General features: G+C 47.3%; 1 protein-coding gene across 1 annotated transcript in view; it reads left to right on the top strand.

The window, feature by feature from the left end:
* The window catches only part of ZCCHC14 (zinc finger, CCHC domain containing 14), a 71173-nt gene that overhangs the window by 23015 nt on the left and 37034 nt on the right, over positions 1 to 11124 (top strand). Inside the window, exon 2 of the mRNA XM_008582159.1 lies at positions 2453 to 2576. Coding sequence (XP_008580381.1) covers positions 2453 to 2576 — 124 coding nt within the window. The remainder of the gene's footprint in view (positions 1 to 2452; positions 2577 to 11124) is intronic.

Raw genomic sequence — 11124 nt, 5'->3', positions numbered from 1 at the left:
GGGGGGGGGGGGGGGGGGGCGGGCGGGCATGTGGTCTCTGTCTCTCAGTGCCTGGTGGCCCAAGTGTGCAGTCCAGGTGGAGAAATCCAGGTTCAGTCTGTCTGCCCGTTCCAGGAGCTGTATTCTCTGCAGCATGCTCTGCAGCTTTGCCCTACACCCTCCTCTTCCTTGGGGGCTGTTTAGGGAGATTTAGTGTGGGGCGTGGTGCACAAGATCTTGCTTGGGGCAGGAGACTCACCACTAGCCAGTGCAGTGGCACTTATGTTGTCAGCTGTCAAGACAAGTCTCTTTCCTTAGGATCAGGCCAGGGAACTGCTTACCTAAAGCAGCTAGGAGTGTGGGAGTTCCTGAGTCAGGCGGCATAGGATGGGTCTGTTGAGGTTATGTTTAGTACAAGGTTAAAATGTTAATCTGCTGAGTTGTTTCCCAAAGTGATATTTACTACCTAGAACTAAAAATCTTCTCTTTGAGTAAGATTTATGTCTTGCTTATATCTATTCTGTTATTTAATGGGAAAAAAGCTCATTTGGGGAATACTGTAACCATTGAATGATGAAAGAAACTTTGTTAAATCTAAGGGAAATTACCAATTAGTTTGGTTACAAATATGGGTAATTTAAAATTTATAACTTAAAATTTCCTTGATAACATCTTAGTGAGGTTATCAGAAGAATTGACTTTCTGGAGGAGTACTGGATGGCTGGGATTCGTTTTCTTGAGTTTTGTAACTTCAACATTAACTAGCCTGGGGATGAGTTGCTTTTCTTGAAAGGTGTCTCTTGAGCCGAGCAGGGCCTGTTATTCACATACCCTGCGTGCATGGCCAGAGACGGCTCCCTGCTTGGTGGCTTTGATGGGCTGGGAGCGGCATGAGTTGCTGGTACAGGGTATGGGCACACAGCAGGCAAGGTGCAGGCATGGCGCCCATCCCACCTTCCTCCCGCTGTCTACTTCTGTGCGCGCCCCGCTCTGGGTTCTGTACCTGTGAGGGAACTTACAAGGTATTTTGATCAACTGCTAACTACCATCCTGGTAATGACAGAAATAATGGAAATAACGGCCAGAGGGGTTGGTGGCATCCGTGTCTCAGGCGACAGCTGCTCGGGGCTGGACTGAGACCAAACGTCGGTGTTCTTCCTCCATGAGTATTTTCGCTTTCTGCGTGCATTGGAAAGTGCTTCCCAGCCTTTTGAAGCTCACGCCTCCTTCAAGAAATTTTAAAATCTTATGCCTTTCCTTAACAGTGCTTAAAGTTTTGAAATATATTAAATTGAGATTGCGGTTAAGCATTAGTAATTTTTATTCTTCTAAACCCTACAAGTAGTAAATATATTTTGGCTGTCAAATTTCAAATACTGATGGGGCGGAAAAAGGAGTGTTTTTACAACCCTCCCCACCCTACCCAGGAAAGTCTCCCCATCTCCAGCAGTCACTATAGTTAACGGTTTGCTAGATCCTTCTCCGGTCTGTTTACTTACACACAAACATGTTCACTTGAAATGTAGAAAGGGAGCAGACGGTACTATCTCATGACCTGATTTACACTTGTGTGTGGTAGCGTGAGTTCTCATCACTGGCACCCCCCACCCCTGTCTTTGGACGGTTTTCAGTCCAGCTGTGGGGGGTTGGGGGGGCTATAGGTGGTTTAATCAGCTCTTTACAAACACTGCTGCGGCCAGTGACCCCCCTTAGCCAGATCTTTCTCACATGTAAGTACTTTGCATGATGAATTCCTAGAAATGGGATTGTTATTTTAGAATATGCTTTTTCAGGGCCGGCCCGGTGGCGCACTGGATAGTGCTCCGCTTGGGAAGCGCGTCGGTGCTCCCGCCCGAGGGTTCGGATCCCACATATAGACCGGTTCCCGCTCACTGGCTGAGCGAGGCGTGGGAGCAACGCCGAGGGTTGCAATCCCGTCGCTGGTCCCCGGTCCGGTACGGGGGCAACACTGAGGGTTGCGATCCGTTGCCGGACACGGAAAAAGACAAAAGACAAAAAAAAAAAAGAATATGCTTTTTCAAACTGTACCCAAATAGGTGCCTTGTATTCTGTTCTCAACTGTTGTTTTTAGAGCACTTTATAATTTATTCAACATTTATAGAAGGATAGTATTAAGTCCTCCTATATAAATAGTTTTGTAGGGAACTATTTTATTTGAAGAAATATAAAAATAAGGTTTTGTCTCAAATAAAGGTATATAAATTCGTGCCAACTTGGCTCACATAGTTTCTATCTGGTCCTATGAGCCACTGACACAGACATAAGCTCCCACATTTGCCAAAGTTACCTGGGCTGTATTTTTCACGGAGTGCTTATTATCACACTAGTAATTCATGTTTTATAGAAAAGTTTGAAACCGAGGTAAATATGAATGCCTTTTAAAGAACAAAGAAAATCATTCCCCCTTTACTAAAGGGAAGGAAATAAGACGGTTGTACTTCTGCTCCCGCAGGTGGCGCCAAGGACCGAGACCCCGGTTAGCAGCGTGGGGAACAGTTTGGAGGGTGCCCTGCACACGTCCGCACATTCCATGGAGGAGGCGCCACCCAAGAGGCCGGCGGGCAAGCATGGCCGAGGTGGGTCCCGGCCGCGGGGTGCGGGCCTGGGGGCGCGGGGCGGCTGCCGTGACATTCTGTTAAGTGCTCTCAGGTCGTTCATCAGCACGTATGTAGGAAGGTGTGTTATTTTTCTAACTTCTACAAGTAACATGTGAATATATGTTAGTTGTAAAAATCTCAAACGTTGATGTTTATTAAAGGGGGGAAAATGAGCGTTATTATGTTCTTCTCCTATTCCACACCAAGATAAGTCCTTCCTGCTAGGGTAGTGCACGCCTAATTGACTTTCTGTGATGCTAGAATGTTCTCTGCCTGTGCTGACGTGGCTGCCACCGGCCACATGTATGTTCTTCTCCTATTCCACACCAAGATAAGTCCTTCCTGCTAGGGTAGTGCACGCCTAGATGACTTTCTGTGATGCTAGAATGTTCTCTGCCTGTGCTGACGTGGCTGCCACCGGCCACATGTGCCTTTCCTGCGCTGCAGGGCGGCCAGCGTGCTGAGGAACTGCCTTTATTCTCACTTAATTTAGACTCAGGTAGCTCAGTGAGACAGTGACTGCCCATTGGATAGCGCAGCTCCGGCGTGAGCCAGTCACTGAGGGGGCTGCGAGGTGCAGGGACCACGGGACACCCTGAGCCTCTGTGGCCTCCACAGGTCTGAGTTTCTGCAGCCATTCCAGATGGCCACGGTGCTGAATTTACTTCAGAACCAACCAACTGCGGTGGTAGAGGGGACTTTTCAGGGGCAGGATGCAGGCAGTTTGTAGGAGTAGATGGGATAGAGCTTGTAGTCTGCAGTGTCACAGAAGTGGATGGTGAGAGGACGCATTTCCCAGCGATCCCTTGTCCTAGGGCACCAGGGCTTGGGGCTGGCACTCCACACTGGCTGGGCTTCATCTCCCCTCCAGTTGTTTGCACACAGGTTTGTCTCCTCTCCTAGAACTTGAGCTGTGGGGAGGCCAGGAGCCCTGCCCTGCGTGTTCTGTGAGTTTTGCCCTTTTCTGTTTCCCTGTGTCTCAGGCATGATGCTCTGTACCTCACAGATGCTCAGTAAATACTTTGTTTTAGGGGCTGGCTGGTTAGTTCACTTGGTAGAGCATGGTGCCAATAACACCGAGGTCAAGGGTTCGGATCCTTGTACCCACCAGCCACCCCAAAAAAAGAATGATAAAGCCCTGGGCTGGCCAGTTAGCTCAGTTGCTTAGAGTGCAGTGCTGATAGAACCAAGGTCCAGGGTTCCATCCCTGTGCTGGCCAGCTGGCAAAAAAAGTAAAAATGTAAAGCCCCATTCTGACAAAATCCTCAAGAGCCACCTGTCTCTGACTTAGATCAGAACTCAGGAAACGTCCCATGTGTATGAGCACGCTGTGGTATGAACACAGCAAGTCCTTATGGCAGCCCTGTGGGGGTTATTATCCCCATTTGCCCCTCATGGCAGTCCTGCGAGGTCGCAGAACCCCTACTCTGTGATTGAGAGATGACATCGGGATGGACGGTCATCCCCACCTGGTCATACTGAAGAGGCAGCACGCTCCAACCGCAGGACTGCACGGCTGGCCCAGGTCTGCAGGCTGTCCTGCGCCCTAAACACTGCTCCTCCTCTTCCCCCGGGACAGCTGCCTCCCTGTGGAGTGTGGCTTCCTCCTTATGACGTCCGGGTGCAGCGCACCACTCGGGTGTCTGTGGCGATGCTGGTGTAAGCCTGCGTGACCAGGCGTGCAGAGGTCTGGCGCATAGTCATACACAGTACGTAATACCCTGATGCCCATCACCGGCCATGCTGCTTATTTACATGTTTCCTGTACTAAACTTGTCACTGTTACCTGGGCATGTACTCCTACTTACTAAAACAAGGCTTGCCATGGACAGCACGCCGCAACTTGGTGTCTCGTGCTGATTGCCCTTTCCCCTGCACTTGCTTTCATTGCATGTTTCATTCATCACAGCCCCTAAGTGTGCAAAATCCATGGCTCATTTGCCAGTGAGAGCCCACATTGAGTGATTGACCTGGAGGTGAAATGAAGAGTGACCGAGGATGTGGAGGTGGAGATCAGAGACGTTACCATCCATTAGGCAGGCGTGTCCCATTCCACCGCAGTTACAGTCCTGAAGAACAGGAGCAGAGTGACTGCTGGAGGACCTGCTTCATTGAAGGCAGTGAGACTAACAAAAATTCAGGAAGGGCCTATGTCAGAGACATGGAGAAACTTCTAATGACCAGAGAGAAGCATCTCCCTCTTGGCACCATGATGATCATGGGCAAAACAAAACATTTGTTTGCGACATTGATAGAAAAGGCTGGACTCATCTACGATGTTGAATTTACTGCTAGCTCTGGTGGCTTAAACGATTCAGGAATTGTTACTCATTACCTACTGTGAACGTGAGCGGGGAGTTTGCTAGTGCTGACGTGAGGGCAGCTGAAGAGCTTTTGGAAACTCTGGATGAGCTGATTGTGAAGGAAAATTACTTGCTGGGGCAAATCTTCAATGTGGGTGAAACCCCCCTATTCTGGAAATGGATGCCTGAAAGGGCTTTCATCCATAAGGAGGCCAAGCCAGTGCCAGGTTTCAAGGCTTTTAGGGACAGGATAACAGTCTCTGTTGGGGCAGTGTTGCAGCCTGCACATTGAAACCCTTTGTGATCTGGCACAGTGAGAACCCCAGGGTCTCCAGGCATGTCAGTAAGCACACACGGCCAGCGCACACTGCAGGAACAGTGAGAAGTCCAGGATGACCCAGCTCCTCCTCCAGGATGCCTTCCTGAACTGCTCTGCCACAGAAATGGAGAAGTACTGTTTGGAGAATAACACACCTTCTAAGATTTTGGTGGTGTTGATAATGCTCCTGTACATCTTCCATTTATTGGTGATTATCATCCCGATATCAGAGTTGTATTTCTCCCTCCAGATGCCACCTCTTTGATTCAACCAGTAGAATGGATTATAGGGGTTACAGTAGCTTTTAAGGCCTACGACCTGAGGAGGACCTTTGCCCAGGCCACTGCGGTAACTGAGAAGGCCCTGGTGCAGTTCTGGAAGGATCATGCTATCTACTGCTGCAACAAGAACCTTGCTTGAACTTGGTGTGACGAGGAGTGTATGAAAGGCGTCTGGAAGAAGGCACTCGAGAGGTACGTCCGTGACTTCAAAGGCTGTGCCAAGAGTGAGGAGGCTGCAGAAGTCAGCAAGGCTGCAGTTGAGATGACAGACGACTGACCTGGGCGTGCAGGAGGCGTCATGGAGGAGCTCCTGGGGGTGGTTCCTGAGGAGCTGACTGATGAGTTGCTGGAACGGGAACAGGAACACACAGCTGAAGTAGGGATGAGAGAGAAGGAAACTGTAGGAGAAGAAAAGGAAGAACCTCCAAGAAAACCCACAGGGAAGGGTTAGCAGAAGCTTTTGCAGACCTCAACATGTGCCTTAAAAGTTTTTTTTTTTTTTTTTTAAGATGACCAGTAAGGGGATCTTAACCCTTGACTTGGTGTTGTCAGCACCACGCTCCCCGAAGTGAGCTAACTGGCCATCCCTATATAGGGATCTGAACCTGTGGCCTTGGTGTTACCAACACGACACTCTCCCAAGAGAGCCACGGGCTGGCCCATCCTTAAAAGTTTTGAAGACTTGGACCCTACACTGAAAGGTTTCGCTAATAATAGAGAGAAATGTTCATGGTGCACTGCTTATAAGTGTGTGATGAAAACAAGAAACAAACGAAGCACACTCCCATGGACTATCTCTCAGAAAAGTGATACCTCCTCAGGAAGGGCCTTGGTCAGGTCCTTCTGCAGGTGTTCCAGAAGGAGGTGCCATTATCACAGGAGACAACAGCTCCTGGCCTGTTACTGCCCCAAGGGCCTTCCGGTGGAAGAGACGTGGAGGTGGAGACAGCTGTGGTATAGACTGGCTGCTAGGCTGCACACCTGTCCGGCCCACTACTGTGCTGGGTGCCGTAGGCAGCTGTAACACAGTGGTAAGTATCTGTGTACCTAAACATAGAAAGGTGTAGTAAAAATACGGTATAAAAGGTAAAAATGGTTCACTGTGTGGGGCGCTTACTGTGAATGGAGCTCGCAGGACTGGAAATTTCTCTGGGTGAGTCAGTGAGCAAATAAGGGCCGAGGACATGGCTGCACCACCGCAGACTCCACAAACCCTGTTCCCTTAGGCTGCACCACATTGCAAGACTGGGGAAACTGTTGCTGCCTGTGACTGGTAAACGGAGAATGCTACAGATGGCATGCAGTGCTTGGCTCGCTGCTCTGCCTGCCTGCCTTTGCTTTGTCACTCTGCTCTTGTCCTTCAGGACTGTGGCTGCTGTGAGATGTGACACACCTGGGTGGCGGGCAGCAGGCATCTCTGATTGTCCACCTTCACAGTCCTTAATCACTTTTTATTGTGTTTCCAGGCCAGTCACTTGACGTGGCTTCTTACTGGCAACATTAGTGTGCAGGCCTAGGCTAAAGTGTGTATTTGTGTCTTAGGTTTTTTTTTTTTTTTGCAGCTGGCTAGTATGGGGGGTCTGAACCTGTCACCTTGGTGTTACAAGACTGCACTCTAACCATTGTGGCTAACTGGCCAGCCCATTGTGTCTTCGTTTTTAACAAAAAAGTTAAAAATGTTTTTAATAGAAAAAAGCTTATAGAATAAAGGCACAAATATTCTTATACCGCTGTATGTTTGTATTTGAAGCCAAGTGTTATTATGAGTCAGAAAGTTAAAAAAAATTAAAGTCTGTAAAGTAAGTTACAGTAAACTAAGGGTAATTAATTATTGAAGGAGAAAGTCTTTATATAAATTTGGGGCAGCCTAGGTGGCACTGTGTATAGAGTCTGTGGCAGTGCACAGTCACATCCCAGGCCCTCACTTTCACTCACCACCCCCTCACGGACTCTCCTAGAGCAACATCCAATCCTGCAAGCTCCATCCATAGTAAGTACATTCTACAGATGTGCCTTTTTTTAATGTTTTGTACTGTATTTTTACTGTGCCTTTTCTGTGTTTTGATATGTTTAGATACATGGATACTTGCCATTGTGTTATAATTGCCTGCAGTATTCAGCACAGTAACATGTAGAACAGGTGTGTGGCCCAGGAGCAGTAGCTATCTCACATGGCCTAGGTGTGCAGCAGGCGGTACCATCTAGGTTGGTGTAAGCGCACGCTGTGATGTTTACACAATGACTAAATCGCCTAAGGACACATTTCTCAGAAGTATCCCTGTCATTAAGCGATGCCTGACTGTAATTTAAGAATATATAGCTGTTATCTGTCGTTCCCTCATCTGTATGCCTTGGTGCTCAGAGAGGCAGAGGATGGGCCGGTGTGACAGTGCCTGTGGCAGAACAAATGTAGGCAGGCAGACTTGTAAGCTGGGCACAATGAGTTGTCCAGAGCAGTCTCCATTCATAGGTCATAGGTAGTAACCGTTTCTTCTGTCCAGAGATTGACAATTTAACTTGGTTTATTAGTCACGTTTCTCGTTCATACTTTTAATATTCTGTTGGTCGTAGTTTATTTCTCTTCAGCAAGTCTGAAGTCACTCTAGGTTGTAGTTTTATTACTGTAAAGTTTTTCTCCTGTCTTTTCTGTATCCCACTTCCGTTTTGGTTTCTCTCTGCTTCCTTGGGAGTCTTACAGTGACACAGTCTAACACGTGAAGTGGTCAGACTCTTAAAGCTCAGGAAACAGCAGTCAGGACAGTCTGTCATGCTGCTCTTGTCAGGCAGTACGTTCCACGCTCACTACATCCACTCATGTGATAATCATAATTCTCTGAGGGCTTGGGCCAGCCCATGGCTCACTCGGGAGAGTGTGGTGCAGATAACACCAAGGCCACGGGTTCAGATCCCATATAGGGATGGCTGGTTAGCTCACTGGGTGAGTGTGGTGCTGACAACACCAAGCCAAGGGTTAAGATCCCCTTCCCGGTCACCTTTTTAAAAAAATAATAATAATAATAATTCTCTGAGGGCTTGATTATAGCTACTTCCGACGTTGATTCCATGAGCAGATTATTACCCCTTTTTACTGATGGGAGAACTGAGTCACAGGCCAATAACGTTCCTCAGGTAAGCTGGGATTCAAACCCAGAGCCGATGCCTTCAGCCGCTGTGTCAGACTGAAGAGAACAGGAAAGGAAAATAAAGGTGGCAGAGGTGAAAGGCACACATAAACAGTGAAACGTTACTTTTTTCTACGCTATTTATTGTGGGAATTTTCAAGTCAGGAGTAGAGGCGACGTGCAGTACAGTGCAGTGCGTCCCCGAGTGCCTGCATTCATGCTCTGTGTCTCCTCCGAGTTCTTGCCTTGCCCGTGACTGTAGCTGAGGACCGTCCTGCAGACTCTCTGGGAACTAACTGAGACTTGGGGAGCAGTTGTCATAATGTGTAAGTTGAGGTGGAAATTACTTTTTATAATACTCTCAATGAAAGAAGTTCTGGGGCAGGCCAGCTTGTTCAGTGGTTAGAGTGCAGTGTGATAACACCAAGGTCAAGGGTTCAGATCCCCGCACTGGCCAAGTGCTGTAATTTTGTTCTTTGGAATTATCTTTTTTGTGGAACAGTGAAGGGAAGGTATGGTTTCATTAAACTTAATTAAATTGCAAATCATTTACCAGCAGTTCTAAAACTTTCTGGTGTCAGGAACCCCTTGCACTCTTAAAAATTATGGATTCAGGGCCGGCCTGTGGCTCACTCAGGAAAGTGTGGTGCTGATAACACCAAGGCCATGGGTTCGGATCCCTGTATATGGATGGCCGGTTAGCTCACTTCGGAGAGCGTGGTGCTGACAACACCAAGTCAAGGGTTAAGATCCCCTTACCGGTCATCTTTAAAAAAAAAAAAAAAAAAAAATATGGATTCCAAAGAATCCATGTTTATGTTCGTTATATCTATAGGTATTTACCATATTATAAATTAAAACAGTGTTCTTTTTAAGCTAAATACATATTCTTGTTGTGTGTCACTGAGGTTTTTGTGTTTGTTACGAGCATTGTTATGATAAAAGATAGCTTGTCTTTAACCCCAAAAGCCTTATACTTCTGGTACAATAAAATCCAACCCAATGAATGCGAACATGAATTCTAATAAGACAAGAATTACAATAAAATCAGAATTGTAAACTACCACTCATACTACCTTTCCTGGGTTGTTCTGGGATTCCAGTGTGCAGCTGGAATTGAGAAGCCTTGATCATTTTAATTTCTCTATTGGCTGTTTCGTCAATAGTTTATTATCAGAACTTTCAAATGCATAGTCAAGTTCAAAGAATTTTACAGTGCGTGCCCGCCACCTAGATTCCACAAGTTCATCTTACTCTACTTGCCTTTAGACTGGGTGCTGGCTGCCTTCCTCAGCCTGGGATTCTCATCGAACCACAGGATGCAGAGGGTTATCTGAGTGACTGTTTTTGAACTTCCGTAAAGAAAATGTGATTAGCGACTTAGGAGTGAAGTGATTTCATCCTATGAGGGCTTCTGTAGGACAGGAGAGCTCCAGTCTCTGGACCCCAGGTGAGAACGGGTACAGGGTTTACAGTGTACACCTTTAGAGTTTCGGGATCTACTGTGAGCTCATATTGAGCTGCTTCAGGTAGAACAGAAGACTTTTGCAACCGTACTGCTTGGTGGGTGCTGAGGCCAGCTTGTGCCACGCGTGAGAGCCCGTTCTCCAGTCTCTGGGAGCGTTGTTAGCCACTGGGTGTCCCACTGGTGTCGTGAAATCAGCCAAGGTAGGAGTTGAAAAATTGGCGAATGCTGCAACTGAGGGGCTCTCCCCCCTCTCCCCTGCCAGTTGTTAGCCGTTTCCCAGGGTGCCACTGGGAAACGCCCCACTGTCCTCTGTGCTGTGGTCATCATGCATGTCACATCCAATGTGCTGTGCACCATCCACCCTAGCATACCATGGATGGATTTGCATGTATTTTAAGAAAGTAAAAAGAAAAAATAGTGGTCTCTTACGTTGTCCACGTGTTTACTATTTCCTCTGCTCTTCATTTCTGCTTGAAAATTGGAATTTGCATGTGGTCTCATTTCCCGTCAGCCTGAAGACCTTCCTTTCACGTTTCTCTTAGTGCAGTTCTGCTGACGGTGGGTCATCTTAGTGTTCATGTATCTGAACATGTCTTTTTTTCTTTTATTCTTGCTAGTTGTAGAATTCTTGGTTGAGAGTTTTTGTTCTTCTCATGTTAGCAGTGTCATTCCACTGTCTCCTGGCCTCTGTTTTCCTAATGAGCAGCCTTCTGGCGTGTGTACCGTGTCTCTGCGCACAGGCTGTTGTTCTCTGGCTGCTTTCAGGATTTTCTCTCTGTCTTTGTTTGGAGCATTTTGGCTAGGATGTGCTCAGATGTGGTTTTCTTGTTTGCTGAGCCTCTGCTTCCTTTTTTAAAAAAAAAACTGTTCTCTGTGCTTGTTAAATTTGTAACTGTATGTCTTTTCACCAAATTTGGGGATTTTTTGGCCATTATTATTCTTCCTCATTCTCCCTCTTCTCTGCTCTGAGTCTGCAGTTCTCATGTGTGGTAAACTCTGATCTTGTCCCACAGAGTCCTGAGCACCACTCATGT

Source organism: Galeopterus variegatus, unplaced genomic scaffold (genome assembly GCF_000696425.1).
Source record: "Galeopterus variegatus unplaced genomic scaffold, G_variegatus-3.0.2 Scaffold2527, whole genome shotgun sequence".
In the NCBI taxonomy this organism is placed as follows: domain Eukaryota; kingdom Metazoa; phylum Chordata; class Mammalia; order Dermoptera; family Cynocephalidae; genus Galeopterus; species Galeopterus variegatus.
The sequence above is the reverse complement of the archived record's forward strand: the minus strand, read 5'-3'. Positions and strand labels throughout refer to the sequence as shown.